General features: G+C 38.7%; 1 protein-coding gene across 1 annotated transcript in view; it reads right to left on the bottom strand.

Annotated features, from left to right (window-relative positions):
* The window catches only part of NECAB1 (N-terminal EF-hand calcium binding protein 1), a gene marked incomplete at its 5' end in the record, with an annotated part of 33,245 nt that extends 12,350 nt beyond the window's left edge, over window positions 1-20,895 (bottom strand). Inside the window, 5 exon segments of the mRNA XM_066316005.1 lie at window positions 10,384-10,454; window positions 10,457-10,483; window positions 12,797-12,822; window positions 20,745-20,853; window positions 20,856-20,895. Coding sequence (XP_066172102.1) covers window positions 10,384-10,454; window positions 10,457-10,483; window positions 12,797-12,822; window positions 20,745-20,853; window positions 20,856-20,895 — 273 coding nt within the window.
* Between the last annotated feature and the right edge of the window lie 618 nt (window positions 20,896-21,513).

Here is a 21,513-nt window from a genome sequence, read left to right as displayed (position 1 = left end):
TAATCTCTGAACAGAGCACATGTTTAGGATGCTTTTTTTGTGTAGATAATTTCAGAAGTCAATTTTATGCCTGTTGTCTCCCTGGCCCAATAAATCATATTTCCATGGCTGCGGTCAAATTTGACATTTTTGGCAAGCTCAGATCTACAAAAACCCACTGTGCTTCCTTCCAACCATGTCCATTATGTGGTTCTGTGTTTTGGCAGTTCTGCAGTAATATGTAAGTAATGCATTGTGAGGGGGGTCACCTTTACAATAAACACCCTCTTTCTTTTTTTCTCATTAATAAATGTAACTGAGAGGATAGAATAGACCCCTAGAGCCTCTGCTTACTGTGTTGAGGTCACATCAGAAACAGAGATGGAAAATAGTTTTACATCTCTTAAGTTCTGAATGAATTTGTTGGCTCCCCACTCAGCTGATCTTGAAAAGCTTTGGGCACAATTCCATCTAAAACAGTTTCATAAAATATGAGGTGCCTTCAACAAGAGATTTCTTTGGTCAGCACATCTGAAGACAGATGATGGTCCCCTACCTCCAAGCCTTAAAGAAGACCTGACACTTCAATGGCATTGCCTCCCACACTATCTGAGAACCCATTTGAGTATTTTTGGCAATGCATATGGGTATTTTTAAGGCATTCCATACTCTTTCCAAGGTGAATTATAGCTGAAATGCCTTTCTGATTTTTAGACTTCTCTTAGAATTTTTTCATATATGTGTTTTCAATCAGAACACAAATACAAGATGTTTAGAAATTTGAATGTAAAATGAAAGATTGTCAGATAATAACTTTAAAAGCCTTCTGCTCTCAAATGAGTGCAATCTTTTCATCATATATGTTATTAAGGTAGTTCTTGTTGGAAAACTTCTGCCACAGAAATCTCAGAGGTGGCATTAAACCCCCCATGAATCATCAGAAGTTACTTATGTACCCAGGAGCTTCCTGGTCTTCTACATTTACTTCTTTTGGCTTTAGATTAATCAGCTGTGAGTCACTTTCCAACAAATAATTTTTCATTTATACAATTTTAAAATAGAGCCTGATGAGAGATTGTCTGTCTACCTGAGGGACTCACACCAGTCTATAAGTTATGTTTATGGCAACCTTTTATGATTAATTAATCTTTTTGTGCAATAGGAAAGCTGTTATTTTATTCTTCTTCTAAACTGTCTCCATTGCATTGATTTAAAACTTCAGTGAACCTGACAGATCATTTAATGTCCAAAAATTTTGATTCTCTGGCATGTCAGAAGAACATCATCTGTGCAGCATGGACAGATAATTAAAACCCTTTAGTAGAAATCTAGGGTATATTTTCTTTTTTTTTTTTTTTCAGCTTTTGCCATTGCTCTTGGAAATAAGTGAAAAAATCAGCCCAGAACTGACCATTTCTTGTAAGTTTTTGAACTGTGTTTTAAAATTCTGGGCATCCACCACATAAATGTTGCAGATATCTTCATATTGCTTCCTGTTGACACTCATGGTAAATCTGATACAGGAATGCTGAATTACAACATAAATGTACATCAGTATTTTTTCATTTTGCAAACTGTTCAAGTGGGCTCTCACAGATAGATTATTTTATCACATAAACATTAGCTGTGTAATACTTGCTGCTCTCTGAGACTACTGCTTTCTAACTCCTTCAGAAAAAAATTACCTAGAAAAGCTTTCTTGCATCTGAAAGTTAATAAGATATTTTTCATCAGAACTGCGGCAAGTTTTTTGCATTGCACTGGGCTTTACTCTTTTTTTCCTTTATATTCCTATCCCACAATTTCTATATTTAGAGGCTTCCCTATGGAAAAGGTCCTTGTGATCTTTAGATATGTATTAGAGTTACCTTATCAGATTTACAGAGTTATTTTTGTAAAGATGGGAAAGGCAAGCAGGATGCCAATATAATCTATGGCAGTCTAGAATTATCGAAGACTCTTTTCTTATGCATATTTTACCTAATTATTAGTGATTACAACTATTCTATGTGGAATTACTTAACTCTCTTAATGCATGTTGTTGAGCAAATAATTACAAAGTATTCACTATTTTTTTGAAAGAATTGCTGAGTCAAGAAATTCTGAGCTCTACAAAAGCTGGGCAGCTCCAACTCCTGCCCAGTGAAAAATAACTTCTACTTATCTTTCTAAAGTTCTTCAAAGGTCATAGAAGAAGGTATTCAGCATATATAAATGATCTAAATTATTGTAATTTAAGTCATGGAGGGAAAAAGATTGTCCATTACAATTTGATTTAAACCTCAAGCCCAGCTCTCAGCACTGAGAAATTAATAGTCATGCTTTGGTATCATTTCACCACTCTATTTCCTTCAAAGAGTGGCTTATTCTGTATTTTACTAAAGGCACAGTGGTACAACATTTTTGTATCGATTTGTTAAATTTATATTATGGTAGCACCAGCTTAACTGGCATGCCCAGCATTTATAGTGCCAGTGCATCGTGCCACCAGTCAGTAATGGGACCCAAGGATGGTGTCTGTACATAAACTAGAAAAATGGCCCATTGCTTGAATTTCATTAGCTGTAAGTGACTGTTCATTAACATACACATTACATTGCACCACAGTTTGGGCAATCCAGATGAAATGAGTCTGTGTTAACATATTGTTCTGCTTGTTAGTTTTACTGAGTGTGAATGAATGAGGGTAATCTTCCACATTTTCCTCATCAAGAGGCAACTGTGACCTTTGTGAGCAGCAAAGATTTGCATTTCCTTTAATGCAATTGAAAATGCACATAATTAGTGATTTTGCTGTGGAAAAGGTCACCATGGTCTTTAAAAGTGTCTAAAGGCTATCTGAAAAAGTGCAGAAGGTTCTCCTTTTATAAAAGCAGAGGAGGCAGGGTTTAGGAATCTCCTGGTGCAGTCCTCATCTCAGGGTTACCAAAGTTCAGCGACTCTTGATCCTCTCAGCCTCTGGTGCCAGCCTCAGCCCTCTCGGCTGGGTCACTTGACCATGCTGCTCCATTTATCAGAAGAGAAGCTCCTTGAGATGGAGAATAAGTGGGACACTTCTTACTGAGATATTACTGTGTTTCATATCTATCTGTCACATTAAAAATAATTTCACAAAAGTATTTATGCTTATCTTTATAGAAAATACCCTCTAGTCAACTGAAAAGCAGTTACCATTGAGTAGAACTCAGTAAGGAATAATCTATTTAAATTTCCCTTTACCATAGAATGTCTCCTGCCCAAATTCCCAAATTAAATCCCAAATTAGAGGGACAATGCCCTGGGTTATGACTTCAAATTGAGGATATAAAATTATTCAGAATAACTTCACTAAAAAGAAATCTTTAAGATCTAATTCTTCAGACAGTAAGAAGAAATCAAAACACCATCAGAATAAAATCGTTATTTCACCAGAAACCATGTTGAGAGGTGCACAATGTATTGATGTCACACACATGTACCCTTTATAGCATCCTCACTGTAAAAGTGATCAAAGTCAAGATGTGCCAAATTATTTGATTCAACTTTGAATATGGCACAAGTTTTACAAGTTTATCCAAGTATAATATTTAGCATAAATTATGTGTTTAAATTCTACCTAGGGAATTGGAACAGTGACAATTTCTACTAACCATCTACAGTGCTGACTTAAGAGCAAAGAGATAAAATAGGCAGCCATGGCTGCTTAGGGAGAATATCATCAGGCATTTGTAACAGCATCTCTCAGAGCAGTCTATCACTCTCCTGTACTGGGATTACTGAAGGGGTAATACACTCCTGTTGCAATAATAGTATGCACAAAATCCATGCATGGATGAAATCTTCTATTTAAGTACTATTAGGTGTACCACATAGCTTAGAGCCAAAAAACTGTTTTGGCTGTGTTTGATATTAGCAGGTAGCAGGGAAATGTGTAAAGCCATTACCCAGGGGAGAAGTTTGCAACAATACACAGGAAACATCAAAGCCACTGGTGGTTTTGATAGGTATCAAGAGAAGAATGACTAGTTAAATGTTTATTTTCCTGCTGTGAAGTAGTTTCTATTTAGAGGCATGAATATTAAATTAAGGGAGTTTTCATTTTATCTTCATTTCTGACTAAACACATCTTCTCTGCTACTGGCAAAAATTTGAGCATTGTGGCTTTCTGACCCAATAGGTACAAAACTTCTACAAAAAAAGATCAAAGAAGTTCCCAAGAGTTTTCATTACTCTGATAAGGAGCTAGAAGAGGAAAGGCATGAACCTCTGGAATATCCTTGAATGACTCCTCAGAATTAATTGCTTGCAACTTTTTGAATTCATCTTAGTTTGATTTGGCTTGCACTAACAGTCACAATCTCAAAAATAAACAAAAATAAAATTTCCAAAACATAATTTAATAATGTACCCAGGTAAAAACAGCATTTATTCATAGGGTCCTCTTTGCCTTTCAGCAGGGTGGAACTGGTGATATATTAACCATTATCACCAGCATTCTTCTCTTCAGCTGAGAGACAGTCAGTTCAGTTACTGACTGGAACAGGCTTCTCAGGCAAGTGGTGGAGTCGTTATCCTTGGAGGTACTTAAAAGCTGTATAGACGTGCAACTTGGGAACATGGTTTTGTGGTGGATTTGCCAGTGCCAGGAGTTTAATGGTTGGACTTGATGAATTTAAGAACTTTTTCCAACTGGAATGATTCTAAACCTTAATGATTCTATGATTTTGGTTGCCATAAAAAAAAAAAGAGTGGTAAATCTAAAAGAACAAATGAACTGTTTTCCAAGTCAGTGCATGAAAATTAATACTCAGGATAAACTGAGCAGTACCTGTTATTCTTGTGCAGCAGCTATTCATTGCATTAATTCTGTAAAATGTGCATTTGCAAAAAGTGTGATTTCAAAGAGAACAAGACTAGATTCTGTGAAAAATATTAATATATTCTAACCTCATGGAAAAATGAGTGCCAGCCAATTTAACACAGTTTTTGTGAAAACAAAAAAGCAATTTAAAACTTCATTTTTGCTCAAACAGAAGGTTAGTTGTGGAACACCACTGTCAACAAATGCTTATCTAATGTTCTTCCCAGATAATTTGTTTTGAGATAAAGTTTATATAAATGCTACTGTTACTATTAGTCAAATATGCAAGTTTAAAAATTCTAGGTATTCTGTTTATAATGGCTATCAACTCTCAAGATTGCAGTGATTTACATAATTACCATAAATACACCATCAGTACCTAAATTTCAAGCCCTGTTACTCTCTCAGTTCCTATTATCTTCTCTTTTACTTTACTGGCTCCTATTTTTAGACTATTCAAGAAATTTTCAAGTAATAATAAGGCGGCACTGACCTTGCTTAGCTGTGGTTTTTTTTAGCAAAGTAGAAAAATTAATGATTTCATAGAAGCAGATGATTAGACTTGCTGTGTTGATCCAGCATCTTGCTCTTGCACACCCCACACCCTCCTTCTATGTTTTTGCAAGCAACATGTAAAAAGAAGTTAGGATTTTTTTCCCCCAAAAAATACTTGGAAGGCAATTTGAGAACTTTGTAGCTCCACTGAAGAATTGTCTTGTTTTCATCCTGAAGAACTGTATTGTTTTCATCTTAAAATTAATGCTTAAGTTTTGCATATATAAATGCTGCATGAGAACCAGTCTTAAATAAACCAGTTTTGCTAACTACTTCTCAGATGCATTTTGCTAGTTCATCTAGTCTTGTCCTTTGCTATCACACATAGGTTGTTAGGTGTCTTTCATAAAAGACTTGCAAAGGAAGGAAGAAAGTCCTTCCAAAGTAAAGAATCAGACTCTTACAGAGTCTGAAAAGACAAAAAATTGTAGTGCCCCAGCCCTCTTTTGCTGTGCTTTCTGCCAATTCCTTTCCATGACAACCTGCTGTGCTTTTGTCTCCAGAAGAAGAACTGTACCTCAGTATTTATTGTAGTGTGCACTCAGAGGTCATCACTTTGAAAAAGTGTGCATTAACTGCTGTAGCCAAAGTACCTTTTGCTTGAATCTGTGGAAAAAATAAATGTTTTTCATTGGCTGTTCAAAAGTCCTGCCCAAGTCTATGCAGGAAATTGCTACTGCATTGTAGTCATTGGATCTGCACTTGAGATAGAAAGTTATATCAGATCAAGCTACACTCCTACTCACTGAATCAAAATTTCACCTTTATTAGCAGTGTTAACTGCAAAAAACAGGTTCAGTGGGTTTTTTTAATAGAATCTATAGCAGTATTTCTTTTTGAAATTAAAATACATTCTCTAAGAAGTATAATCAATATAATCAAAGTAGAAGCTCAGATATGAAGTGTTTTGTTGCTGGAGACTGGATCACATTTACAACAGCTGTGATGGTCTTCAGTCCCTTTTGAGGAAGGTCACAGCCTGACTGGGCATGAGTGCTAAACAGATCCTGCACTTGCAAGGAAAAGAAACAACTGCGTGGTCACCTTTGTTGCTCTCCTCAGGAAGCAGCTCTGCCACATTCTTTCAGTCCCAGTGATTCCCAGTCCTTACCACTTTGCCTTTGTGACAGGGCAAACAGTCTCAATTCCAGCTGTTGCTCCAGTAAGTTAAGAGCTGATATCCTATGTCAAGACAATTGTCAGTTCCACAACAGACTGGTAGGTGAGGCTCAAGCTGAAAGGCACTGAAATCATGGAGCAGGGAACGTGTCCCATCCTGGCCACCAGCCTGCTGTGGTTAGACTTCTACCAACACTGAAATTGGAGGCAAGAGTCAGGCAGAGAGGGGGGTGCTCTTCAGATAACAAAAAATGTTAACTTCAAACGGGTGCAATGACTGATAAAAGACACTGTCAGATCAGGGTAAGCATCATCTGCTCTTCCTTTGAGAGACAGTTCCTCTGGGGAAAAAAGAACTTTCAAAGACCTCAGAGCTGCTAAAGTTCCTAAACTGGAGTTCTTCAGAGACCCACCTGGTTTCCAGTTGCTGCCCCAGGAGGAGGTCTCATCCTGCCCCTGGGTCCCCTAGAGGTCCTGTGTGCTATTTGTCAGGCCTGTGGAGACATCTTGGACATCCTTGAATATCCCAGATCTTCTAAAATATCTTTAGATAACTGTTTAAATCCCTGAATACTTTTATATTGTCAATTTAATTTCATAAGGAAATAAGATTTTTGGTGATTAAATGAGCTTTTGCTGGGTTATTGAGTACAAAATAGCTCATCACCAGCAGAAGGTTGCATTTGCAATAAACTATAGCAATATCAGAAACCAAAATGATAAAGCAAAACTTGTTCTCACCAAATAGCTGACAAACAGAAACAGTCTTACAGCTTGATAACTTAGGGAAGACATGTTATTTAATCTGTAAGTTTCTGATTTTCAATATTCACGAGTCAATAGAACTGAGATGTCGAGTACCTTAATCAAACAGTCTGTTTTACCTATCTTCATCATTAGTCAGTGACATTTCATTTTCAGAGCTGTAGGTTGAAAAATGTTTCTTATTTATTCGTGACTGCAAGCTAGAGAATGTAATAAAAATGTGGCTTGCTAAAAGTGTTATGTTCATGTGGGTAATAAAAAAGATTAAGTGTTTTAACTAAATATGCTTTCTAAAAGATGTCAGAAAAAAGGCCGAAAGAATGCATTTGTAAAGTTTTGCTGAATGTCTAATTTTTAAAACTTCCCGTATATAGGATGAAGGAGAAATGCAATAAACAGAGTATCCAGATAGCACTTTGTTCTGAAAAATACCAACTTGGCAGGAGCAAGAAAACCAAGGGATGCCAAAGATTAACCTGTCCTCACCACTCCAGTATAAGCAACTCATGCAGTGTCTCCATCCTAAGGAGAGAAATTATTAAATATCAAATGCCACAAATCCCTCTAAAACTCCTCAGGTGTTTTTCCTTCCTGCTGTAAGGATAAAACACAGAAAACAGTAACAGAGCAGAAAGACTGTAGCTTCCCTACCAACTTCTGGTTCGATGAGATTTGTATTGAACTATATTGCTTGCAAATGCAACTCAGTGTTTTCCCTGCTGAAATATGTTCTTGGAGAAATCTATTTCTCTGCAGCTTTAGCTTGCCCCCTTGCCATCAAGCAATGGAGCATGAATGTTTCCTGCACTCCCAAGGACTCCCTGTCTTCCCAGATGCTGTTTAGTTTGGTTTGGCAGGAGGGATCTGAGTCAGCCACTGTAGACACCCCATGTGCTGCTGGATCTCACAGTGTAGGTCTTCAATTCCAGACTTCTTTTCCATATATGAATTTTCCAGCTAGAGCATCACTTAGAAGAGTAATAAATGCTGCTACTACTAAGCGACTCTTCAAGGGATTCAGCGGCTGCAGTGGCAAAATGGTGACAAAGTTTTATGCTGCACTAGGAGAGGAAACCCATCCCATTCCCTGGGATGAATGACGAGGGCCATTTAAAACCAGACCAACGACTCCTGAGCACCTGTTTGCATGAGCAGGGAGTCAGCTGGAGCTATGAGCTGCCTCACATCTTGTGTGCCACTGGTGATGAACATCGTTTATTACCTCCATGTACTGACTAACTTTTGCTGCACCTACAGCTCTGATTTTAGATAGCTGTACTCCAAAGTTTAGACCATGGATTTAAGTAAAACTTGAACTATTTAAGATAGAAATTTTAATATTTGCACTCCAATGATTTATCAGGTGATGAGGTCAAATTACTTATCTGTTTCCTTAGAACTGAGTTCCCGTTGAAAACAATCCAAATTTGGAATGGGAAATTTAATTTGCATACAAAGCTGTAATGGCTGAGCTTATACTTGGCAAAAACCTCTGTTTTAAAATATTTGACAACATCTTTTTTGTTTGACTGTGTTTACACGCTGTTTCTACTAAATGGAATTAAAAGTGCTTTTCCAGTGTTAGCCTTGTCTATTTCTGCCATCTCTAACAAATAATCAGCTGAAGCATTCCTGAAAGACAGAAAACCCTTTAGGCTTGAATCTTCAGTTAAGAAAATAAAATTCAAAAAAATTGTGGTTTGGGTTTATTTAGATGGGTTCTTCAAGTAGACAAATGAAACACTTAGTAATATTGCAGATTTTCTTGTCCATATTTCTAGTCAGAACAGTACACATATTTTATAATCTCATTACTCTGCTGGGACTCCTCCTTGTAATTAACTTTTGAAGTAACTCTTTAATGCTGTCTTTTATTTACTTCCAGTTGTTATGAAATGGTGTCCTGCCCTTCAGCAGCAGTATTTTATACACAGGCTGTTTTTTTTAAAATCATGCATAGCTCAAATGAACCAATATCTTGCTTTTTAACATCCAGTTCAACAAGACAGTGAGTCAGCACCCATTCACTTCATTAGGAGTGGAAGATGCACAGCATGAATGAAGAGATATTCAGCTTCCTGGCTCAAGCTCTAAATAAATTAGCTATACTTTTGGGGTTTTATTTTGTCAGGTTATGTAAAATGTATGAGTACTTTACTCCTGCAAACCCCCAAATACCAAAGATAACAGGTTCGCTAAAGAAGCACAACTTTCTCCACATTGATCTTTCCACTGATTGACTGAAAAAAACCCTCAGGGTTTTTTGACCCCACGGGATCTCACTGATTAATTTTGGCTGGAATTCTGGTTTTCATGACTAGTGTGGTGTGGACCTGTGCTGGGTTTGGAGGATCTGGGTTCACTTCCCTGGTTTGTGCCTCCCTCACCTTAGGAGCTGTTCCACCTTGCACAGGATATTTAACTGTTCAGCCAGGGAAGAGGAGTGAATCACCCAATGTATTGGCCCTTTTGGTCAGACACACAGCTGGGATGTGGTGTGAACACAGGAGCAGGTACAACCATGGTGAACTGAGTGCCAGGTGGATCTGCTGCCTGGCATGTCCAGCAGCATGGCCATGTTCCAGGTGAGATGTCCAGGTGGAGAAATTGATTTCTTCCCCTGAGAAACCTCTTCTCTCTCCAAAGGTCTCCTGGTTGTGCTGTGCTGGTGGGCAACAGCCCTAACACCTCCTCTTGACAGGCTCTGTCACCACTGCTTTTGTTCAAAATGCCTCAAATGGAAATCAAATTTTCTTCTTGGCCAGGAGCTTTCTCTCAAACCACCATGTTATTTTTTCAAATCTGATCTATTTCCAAATGTTGGTGCTGGTACTTACTTTGGCAGGGGACATAGAATCCTCTTTGTACAAAAATGCAAAGAACGTTCTTCAGACCATTCACAAAGAGAATTTTGGCTATATCCAAACCGTAATAGTTTGCAGAGAGGACTTTAAAGATTTCGTATACAAACATTTAGACAAGCCTTTAAATATTGGATTTCCCTACAAACACATATATTTGGAAGAACTTAAATATGAATTAGTAAATTCAGACAAGAACACAACCAGAAATACTCCAAACAAACAAAATATACAATGTAAAGAAAATTTCACAATTTTACTTACTTTCTTTGTTTTGTCCATTGCCTTCAGTATGGTTATAAGTCTTAAGTCTTCCAAGACAGATAGAAAATTTCATATTCTCCTAAATGCTTTGAAAAACAATCTGAAAGAAGACAAAAATCCCATGTCACCTACAAATGGCCTGAAAAAACAGTATTGCATTGAATATCAGCTTTATCAAGTCTGAATTCTATTATGGCATTATTAAATATCTAAATACAAATAGAAAGGAACTAAAATAAAACAATAATTTTATTTTTAAATTTTGTATTTTTTCTCTGCAAAAACATTCCTGGCATACTTGAAATACCTAAATCAGAATTTCAAAACATTTTCTTTCAATAAATGAGTTGCCAAATTTACAGAGAATTTAAATATCAATTTGACAGCTGAAAGAAACTTCTTTTCAAAATATCTACATATTTTTTTGTAAACTGGTGTTCCATCTAGTAATTTGTAGCTACTAGCAAGAAATTGAGCTTTCATATGTATGTGGTGAATTTGATTATATTGATACAAATATGAATAATTCCCTTAGAGCAGATAATACCAAGTGGAGGCTGTTGTGAGGCAGGGCTGGTTGAGAGCAATAGTTTCTCTGAGAAATGAAGACACCATGAGTTGGCCAGATAAGCTTCTAGTCCCAGGTGCTGTGATATTTTCAACAAATACGATGCACGCAAAATTCATTTTAATAAAAATCATGGAAATAATAGATTGCAGGATATCCTTGTGTAGCTTCTCAAAGCAAAGGGCTTTTTAGCAGAAAGAGCTGATGTAAAATCAGAGGGATTACAACAAAAAGAGGAAGCTAACCTGGGAAATCATGACCAGAGTTCCTATTTAGTTGATGTGGTGAAATACAATAGAAATAAGCTCAGGAAGGAAAAAGTCTGGAAAATAAATAATTGAAATGACATTAAAGATTAGAGACTGTGTTAGACAAAGCATTTAGACTTGAGATCACCTGTAAGAGCACAAAAATCAGCATCTAAATGGTAGATAGGACGAGCAAGATTAGGTAGGAGCTTTTTGAAATAATAAATAACAACCTTTGGGGGCTTTTAAGAGGTCAGCATGAGCTTCTCGGTGGAATCACGAAAATATAAGTTACCAGGAACACTGTGACATGACCTGGTATTGCTGAGAGGTTGAATGAAATTATTTAGGATAGAAACACATTATGAATTAGTACCCTGGATGTTTTTTAGCTTCATTTCTGAGGCGAACTGATACAACACAGGGCTGTATAATCACAAGGTTAAAGATGTGTTGAATAAACTCAGTACCAGAATCGTGGATGAGAAAAATCCTAGTGGCAACATTTGAAAGACTTGAAAGGCATTTGAAGCAGCCTGTACCTAATTAAAACTGACAGTAGACAGAGTCAGTGCTGGACTGACACCCCTGTAGCCTGTAGGCCTCCAGTGCAACATCCATGCAGTAAATCCCCTGTGGAACAAAACCACCTCTCTTCTTCAGCCAGGTTTACACAGTTTTGGCCAGATGCTCAACCGGTTGTCACAGCCCAGTTCACTTCAGATGAGCCTCTTGTCAAGTATTTATAAGCCACAGGATGGGGTGTCTTTTAGTGGATTCTTGGCCATGTCACCCTGTGAGTGAGTAAATGAGCTGGTATTCAACTTTTATTTATTCACCTTTTAAAGGTGTTTAACATTATTGACCATTGGAAAACTTTTCAGGCTGCCATCTCCCCTCAGAAATTGGCTGGTGTTGACAAGTAGGATTTTTTTTTCTGACATTTTTTGGGAGGACCTGAGAAAGCATTTGTAAATTGTTTTCTGTTGCAAGAAGCACTCCTAAATCAGGTGCTGTAAGATAAGCTGGAGAGCAAACAGGGTGTTGGGAAAATGACTCACAGCTCAGAATGAGGTACAGAAATGAGTAATTGGGCCAAAATCGAGGCCTTGCAGGAGCTTTATTGTGACAAAGGATCATAGAACTTGTCAAACTTACTCTTCTCCCTGGCTCAAGTAGGAGGAAAGTAAAGAATTTTCCTTTAGTGGGGTATAGACAGGCGTTAAAATGATAAACTAACTAGAAAAATTATCTCACACTAAAGGAAATAAAATACAAGTCATTTATCATCTATCTATCTATCTATCTATCTATCTATCTATCTATCTATCTATCTTCATTTCAGAACAGGTCTTGAATCTCAGAGAATGTGAAATACGGATTAGGGAAAGGTACTTTAGAAGTAAATTCTGCACATGGGGGAGGACAGAGTCTGAAAAGATTATAAGACATCTGCATTTTCCCAGGAGTTCTCTGAGTGGAAATTATTTTCTGTTTGAGCTACAAAGATTAAACAGAAAGAAAAATCACATGGCATGTTTGTTTGCACAGGACTGCTGCAGGCATAGATTATGTTCTTTCCCAAAAAAGAACTTACCACAGAGCTCTTCTGTGTCAAGATTGCTGGAAAGATAAGAATATAAAAGGTTAGTGAGGTTAGTAATGGGGTTTTTTTGTTGTGTTGGTAAACAGTGCAACTCAAATATTAGCCTGACTGGGAGATGAAGCCATGCTTGGGCTGCAGCAGGAGATTCAAGTGCCTGCTCTTGCTCTTCTGCTGCCTTAGGCCAGAAGGCTGCAGCCTTTCTGAAGCTGGCTGCAGGTGCAGCCTCTGTTCCTGAGCATGTTCCCACGGGCATTTCCTACTCACTGCAGACTCACTCTAAAGTTCAGCCTCTGTACATCATGATGCAGTCACTTCTCCTCAGGCCTTACACATTTGGCCCCAGTTCTGGCAGGAATCCATCTAAACATCAGAAATATTAGGTTTGGGGGTTTTTTTTCTCCACCTTTCTGCCTGTACTCTTCTTCTGTGGATGTCATGCTGGACAGCAAGGCTCAGAGAGTTGGCCTTCCATGCTAAAGAAGAAAAAAACCAATAACTTTCTCCTGTCTGCAATTCTTGCTGTGCAGTAGTGTTCTATGGGAGAGACAGTACAGAAGGAGGATAAAACCAGTCACAGCCTGTGAGGACACATAACTCCTAAGGCTTCCTGGCCATGCAAGACCATTTTACCACTACTAACTGGCAAAATTAGTGATGTGAAAAGTATACACGTACTGCTATATTCCCATGCCAACATTATATAAATGCATAAATGCAGGGAAATATTCTATGAAATTCAAACCTGTTTGCTTGAAGCAGATTTCATCTTGATCAACTTTAAAGTGATATTTTCTCTCATAAGCAAGGCCTTAATAGTTAAAAGAAAAAAACATTTGACCTACAGCTCATTACTGGAAGTTAGCATATTGCCTTTCTTCCAAGGAGGAAAAGAAATAGATTATTAAAGAAACTTAAAAGCATGAATGTCCCCTTTGAATCATTCTGAGGGGTGAATATTGAATGGCTGATTGCACTTAGTATTTTCTCACTTATCTTTTTAATGGAATTTTTTCATTGACTTTTTAATAAAATGATGACACAGTACTATCTTAAAATCACTTTCTCCACTGTTAACTTCCATACATCTGGCTTTTATTTTGCAAGGGAGAGAAACTGATAGAAATTGCAGGATCCTGGATTATCACAAACTTGCATATTCAGGGCTATAAAAACTTCAGAACACTTTTAATTGATAATGCAAATGAGATTTTCATACAACATTCGTTAATTGAAGGTGATTCAGGCCAAGTTAGATGGCTGCAAATGAGACTTGCACCTGATTTCTCCAATGACCTCGGTGGCAGGTATAAAGGAATTCAGTCTATAAGAACAGGTGCTGGAGCTCTGAAATTCAACTTTTAGGTAAACGAACTATGTGTGGGGAAAAGTGTCTTCAACTCCTTAAGGCTGTTTACCACAGATGACTACAGTATCTATGATCAAATGTGTCTGGAGAGCACTTCTGCAATTCAGAGGTCAATTTGTACAGCCCAGATGTTCACCTCTTAAATGCAAACCGAAACCCTGAAAGCTGGGAAATTGCCTGAGTCAAAGAGCCTTGACAGGATTGATGTGGTTAAATGACAGGAGATTGCTGTTATAATCCTGCTCTTTTTCCATCTTTCCCTTCATTTCCTTTCCCTTTCATTTTCCCTGCCCATATCAGTTAATGCAAAAGACACTTCTGCATTTCTTAATGCACAGCTTGATAATCACGTTTAAAACAGCCTTTCACATTGTTAACCAGTCAAATTCATGCTGTCTGTTAAAATTTTATATTTAAATCCATTCTAGTCCGTCTTCTTTTCAACATCCTCAGCACCATGCTAGTGACATAGGGGGTGGCTAAGAGGCTTTCAGCATCCTTGTTTTCAAGAGGTTGTCTGTACTGCTGACAGGAGTGGCATAGCTGCAAATGGACTACCAGTGAAAATGGAAAAGTATTCAGGTGCTGAATTAATTTTCACTTGGAATTGGACACCTGAATAACCAGAAAATATTATCCAAAATATTTTGTGCAGCCCGCAAAAAAATGCAAAGACAAAAAGAACATGGATTTCTGTCTAGCTTACTCAGAACTTCTTCTGTTATAAATACCCTTGGAGGCTTCATTGTTCTTGGCATCCTGTTTGAAGGGGATGCTGTTCTAGGCAGGGAAGCTATAATTTTGTGTCAGTGATTATTTCATTCTCTAGGAAATAATGACGTGCTGCTTCAGAAACAGTTGTGAACAAACCTAGGAATTCCTTTGCTGCATACAAACAATTTTGAGCTCCCTGCAAGGTGCTACAGAAATAATTAAAGAAGTTTGGCAAGTGTTAATGGTGCAAGAGTGCACACCAGAGGTTGTTCTGTAACTCAGTACTAGATTTACAGCAAGCACCTGTTCCTCATTTCAAGGATGCTTCTGCTTAGACCTATAATCTGGCAATACTGAACAGGTTATTAACAATATTTGCTGGATGGACTCACTCATGATAAGCAACCAAAGCACAGGGAGAGGCCAAATGCATTCACATCTGTCAGAATGAAAATTCCCAATTTGCTTTCTGACTACTAGATGCAGTCCTTCTTCCTGTCTCTGTCTAAAATATTCTTTAGCTAAAAAACACGAGTTGTTTTTAAAGGACTATTACACTGAGCAGTCCTGATCATGTCTATTGGTCAGTGACAGAAAAACTAGCAAATTCACTTTGCACAAACTTGGCAAAAGTGCGTATTCACAGTACCTCTGCACAAGTGGTCCAAATGTAGAATTACAAAGCAGCTGTGCTCTTGTCCTGCCCACTACACTTGGCTCTGTGCTGGGAGTAGCCAGGGGAGGAGGAGAAGGTTAAAGCTATTTCCACCACTCATCCACTGCTGTGGTTCCATGGATCCATCCATTGAACCTGACACAACGAGGTTCTATGGTTACAAAAGGCACGCTGCTAGGCAGAGGAACCAGCAGAAGAATTTACTCATATTTCCGCGGGACCACAAGAAGAGGCAATATCTCAATAGAGCATGGAGTCTGAAATATAAAGCCAGATTACTGTTATTGAAAGATCCAATACTGTATAAAAGACTTTAATTGAACTACACTTAATCTAGGAAAATCATTGCAGGAATTACAGCTTGGTAGAAGGATAACACTTTTTTCTGCAGCTCTCTCTTCATTCTCACATATCAGAAGGACTTATTTTCAAAACTGTCTATCTATATTTCAAAGCTAACTGGTTATTTCAGACTAACTATCTTTTCAGTCCATTTGTTGTCTTTTTGCTAAATTTGGTTTTAGGGGATGAAAGTTTGAAGCTAGTATTGCCTATTGTTATGTAGAAGTATATAATTTGTGAGTAAAAAGAACTAGAGCGCTACTTAAACTCTGCAGGGTAGATAAATAGACATCCAAGAATAGACAATCTCAGCCAAAAAGCTGTAAGGTCTTACAACAAGAAAACCTGTGTACCATCTCACTTCAGTCAGCAAAATGAAGTAACTGCTCTAATACTAGTGAGAGTGTGTTGCAAAGGGATTGAATCTTAAGTGCTCACTTCCATTTTAAGGATTTTCTGCCTCACAGGTCCTTTGCAAGAGCAACATCTTTTGTTCAGGTTTGTTCAAAGTTTTTTACCAATGGAGGCAAAACTGCTATCCAGTAGGATGCAGTGCTGCAAGATGTTCAGGCCTCTGGTTACAGAAAATGGAGAGGGGGAGAGAGAAGGCAGAAATGGGACAAAACTTCTGTTCTGGAGAGATAAACTTTCCTGGTGCCCCGAGGACACTGCTGCTCTTCAACCCCAGATCCATCTGGACTGTGCACCCCTGGGCTCCCAAGGCAGCAGCCAGCTTGGCTCGCTGGGCTCGACATGGGCAGCGGGGTCACAGCTCTTTTGCTATCTCACATTTTGCTTCACTAAATAATTGTCTACTTTGCCTAGCTCCAGCTAAGTGATAAGTTCAGAATCATCACTTACTGCTTTGCTTGTGGCATGACTGGAGGAGAGAATAAAGGGTTTTTTTTCCTGACTAAGAATGAACTCATCCGAAAAAACAACCCTCTAGTCCTTTGCATTCAGCAATGATTCACAGGCATGCGATTGACTACAGTCGCTGACAAGTCACCTTAATCATCCCAGCTATAACAACGTTTGGGCTGCTAAAAGAGTCTTAATAATGCTATTAAAACTTGTGCTCTATGCCAAAATGTGTGGAGCATGTAACAAGGGTTGCCAGAGCTTTGATTTTTTTTGCAGAGTTCTGAATGACACACACCTAAATGAGGAAATGAGATGAAGCATCATGGTGCCATCTTTTGCCACAGAGAGCAAATTTCAGAGTTTTCAACCCCATTAGGAGGGGATAATGTTGCAATTTCTGATTTTGTCACAAAATGATTTTTTAAAAAATACGCCAAACCCTGAAATAAAATTAGTTATGCTTAGGCATAATAAAATGTTGACTTTGGTTTCTTACACTCCGTGGAAAGCAACAGGAGCAGGCAATTCCAAAATGTCAGAAAGCTTAGGCAGGAAGGTCAGCTTTGCGGAACATGGCATCTTCTCTTGAAAAGGAGGTGTGTGCCGGTGTAAGCAAGGTCAGGTGACCTGGAAGAATACAGAGATGCATCTTGCCAGTTGAAAATTCATATAGCCAAGATCAACAGGAGTTGAAGCTGTCCAATATGTGTGAGAAAATAAAAAGTTATTTTAAATATATTATGGCAAAAAAGCAGCATAGAAGTACACCTGTTACAGGATGAGGATGGACACCTCACAAACAGGGACATGGACAAGGCAGAGGTGTTTAATGCATTCTTTTCCTCTGTCTTCAACACAGATGATGGACCAAGGGGGTCTCACCGCCCTGGGCTGGAGGACCATGGCTGTGAGAATGTTTGACTCTCAGTAGACCCCGAAATTTTGGGATCTGCTCCTTCACGTGGATCCCTACAATCTCTGTGGCCTGGGGGGACTCGTCTAAGAATCTTCAGAGCTATCTGATGGAATTGTTAAACTTCTCTTGGTGATTTTTCAGTGGTATTAAAACTCTTGTGGTTCTCTGGGAAAGCCAGGTTATGGAAGGGACCAGGCCTCCAAACTACACCTACCATTAAGGAACAAGCTTACTGCAGGGAATCCAATGTTATCTACTGCAGAACTGAGATGAAGCACTTTAAGTCAGCTCCATTTAGTTAAAGGCAACTGAAAATAGTCATTACTGTTTGATTTTTTGCTGAGAGGGATTGCCATTTGTTTCTGCAGAAAGCTGAATTTCCCATTAAAAATAACCACTCATATGGAAAATTTCCAAGCAAAATTCTATTTGCAGCTTGTCTTGTCTGACCAGTAGATCTGCTGACATCAGAATTTTGTAAATCATTCTTGGCGAACTTGCTTTGATCAGTTGTGAAACCTAAAATGTAAATCAGCTCACTCTGACTGGTATCTTGCCTTTGTCTCTGTGTTACATTTCCAAACTGATTTCTATAGCTATGGTCTTGAGAAATCTGTGTTAAAGCCAGTAGATGTAATCACATGTCCTAAATATTAGCAAACACACCTTTCTGGTGCCAGCTTCGCCATGTGCCTGAAATTCTAATTTAATCTAAAAGAACCAGCTTTTAAAATATGATCAAACCCAATATATTATTTTCCTCTTTCCTCTTGCATTCAAAAGTCCTTAAAAAAATTATTCACCTGCAGTTCAGCTAATTAAAGATCCTGTCTGCATGTCATATTGTTCCTAACATTTTTTTTATTTACCATGTTTTACTTAGAAGCTAATTATTTCTTTCTGTGCTCTTATATTGAACTGTAAAAGATCAGCAATAGCATGAGACTGAAATATGCCTTCCAACTAAAACAAAAGGAGAGGCAAAGATACTATACACTTAAAGATACCCTTAAACTACTGAGGACTTGTCATTAGTAGTTTATAAGCAGACCCTTGAAGGAAGCCTTCTGGTCCATATAAAATGAATTTAATTTTAGCTTCAGTGCACAGTACTGAGCTCCAGGCTCATGGGTTCCCACAGCTGCAAGAATTGCTAACAGCCTCTTCCATCCTCAACATCCAATTGTCACCTTTTGGAGTTTGCTGCTAGGGCAGATGATCTCAGCATTTCTCTTGACCCAAGGGAGGAACTAGGCCTCTGCTAATGAAGACCTAGGGAGGTAGGGGGAAGTTTATTCATTTTGGGGTTAAGTCCTAAATGTAGATGTGCATATGTGCACTGGCTGTCCAACCTCTCCTGCCAGGCAAAGGAGTCACAGTGTATTTAATGGAGTTGAGAGGGTATAATAGACCAGCTGAGAGGAGACTCAGAAGTAATTTGATATAACACAGGCATCTAGTGTTGCTTCAAATCCTCTAGCATTTCTCCCACCACCTGTGTCCCAACTACTCCTCTTATGTTATCTTTTCCACCTGGGCTGATTTTCAGGTGTGAGCATCTTAAATACCTAATGCCTGAGCAACTGAGCTGAAGCCCATATGAGCAGTACCATGTCTTAGGTGCCAGTGACCTCTCTGCCCACGAGGGAGCCTTAGACATCTGCTGACACACAGGCATGCCAGTGTAGATGTGTCTCCATAGTGCCACATCCCATCCCTACATCTGCTGTGCCTGCAGTATGACACACTCCCCAAATGCCCAGCATAAGCTCAGTGCTGCAGGTGGCCAAGGCTCTCAGATCCTCACTAAACTCATCTCTGGCTTGTGCACAGTTTAACTTATGCCACACACAGAGGGTTAATGGGACCTCCCTACCTTTGGGAGGTTGCCTGTGCCCCAGGCCCTCAACAGTTCTAGCTTCCCTCCTACCTTGTAACCAGGGTCCTGACTAAGGACTTCATTTTACCAATGAGCAAGAGAGAAAAATAAGTCTGATTCCCCAGCTCCTGTGAGTCAGTAATCAGCAAAGCATTTATTGCACTATCTCTCTGGCACTGCTGAAGACTAAATCCCTTCAGACCTTCTGTGTATCTCCCAGTTTGTAACTTTGCCAAATATTATCCTCTGACACCTTTTCCCAGGGAATTCCATTATGCTAAAACAATTTCTGTGGAAGTCTTGAGTGGGGAGAGGGAAGGGTAAAGGATGAGAGTAAAAACAGTTACATTTGCAGTGACTTTTGTGAAGACTTACTTGCTAAACCGTTAATGTCAAGGATTCCTGCTCTGCTGAAACTGACAGAGTTGACATTAAAATTAAGTAGGAGACGATTTACCAAATACTCTGAACAGTACACTTAGCTGCTCCAAAATTACTTCACTTCCAAAATTGCTACAACCTGCAGACCATGTCCTCCACACCCTCCTTGTCAGCACAAAGTCTTCTGGTGTCTTTGCAGCACTTGCATTTGTTCCAACACCCTTCCCATTGCTGCCATCAGCCCTGCAGAGCCTCACTGAGCACTGTGCAGCTTGGAGCTCAGACTGGGGGAGAAGAGAGGGTGAGAAACCACACTGGGTTTCCTTCACCCTCACAACCTCCTAAAAGGTTTCAAATAGATTTCAAAAAGTGTTGGACAAGCACTGAGCAGTCCAAACTGACATTATGGATGTATAACATAGATGTCATGTCAAATCAGGACACGAAGATAAGCTCTTCCTCTTGCCCCTTCCCTGCTCACAGACATGCACTCATGTTGGTCTCACACTCTGGGGATCTGGCTTCTACTCAAGAAACTGTGGGGATTTACCTTGGCCTCCTGATAACTTAAAAAGAACCTAAGATGTGCCCAGATGCTTAGAGTGTTTTTTATTGGGGTTACCTGCAAAACACTTCACCCATTGTGAAAAAGGGGAGGAGAATCACTGGACCAACTCTATATTGAAGCTTAAGTCACTGCTCTTGATTTCCTGCCTATACTTGTTTGGTTGGGTTTTTTTAAGAGCCTTTAAATAGAAGAAACAATGCAGTAGAAGGAAAAGCATGCTAAGAAACAAGAACCTGGAGATGTGGTTGTAACCAGATGATGATAGACCTGATCCCTTCTGCATCAATGCAAAGCCTTTCCTCCCACTGGCAGAGTGAGGGCATCTGAGTGTGGACCCTCTATAACTGCTTCTTTATACCACTTAATGGTGTGTGATTGCCCAAAGATTTAATGAGATCCTGGAAAGCACAAATAGAAGTGACTCTTAGTGGCAGTCAAATGCCTAATTGGCTTTCAGCTGCACTCTGAAGTAATGACAATACTGGAAACAGCACGTAGAGAAGCATGGTTAACTGCTACCCCCCCTAAAGCTGTAGCCTTGTACTAACGACATGTCAGGAATGCTCATTGTATGGCCTAATCAAAGCTTACCTTCAAGAAAGGTAAAATATCACAGCAGTACTAAAAGATGGAAAATAAATTCCTTTTTGCATGGATACACTACTACTTCACTTTACATGGATACTACCTAATTGATTGTCTTATGAACTTGTTTCTGGCTGTATCCAAAGGAAAAGGAAGTTAAAAAAATTAGGCAATCAATTTGTACACTGTGTCTTTAGTGGTATTTATTTATTATTTCAAATGTTATAAAAGGTAAGGTAATTTTAAATAGAAAGAAAAAATAGTACACATGTAAGTACATTCATAAACTGCAAATATATGTCCAAGTTACATACAGAGGAAATACCCTTAGCTAATGCAAATTTTCAGTAAAAGCAATTATCTGTCCTGAATGAATAACCTTTACTTTAGGGCCTAGCAAAATTGTACATTTAAATT

The sequence above is a fragment of the Sylvia atricapilla genome, chromosome 1, assembly GCF_009819655.1.
Source record: "Sylvia atricapilla isolate bSylAtr1 chromosome 1, bSylAtr1.pri, whole genome shotgun sequence".
Classification (NCBI taxonomy): Eukaryota; Metazoa; Chordata; class Aves; order Passeriformes; family Sylviidae; genus Sylvia; species Sylvia atricapilla.
This window is presented reverse-complemented; position numbering and strand designations above follow the sequence as displayed.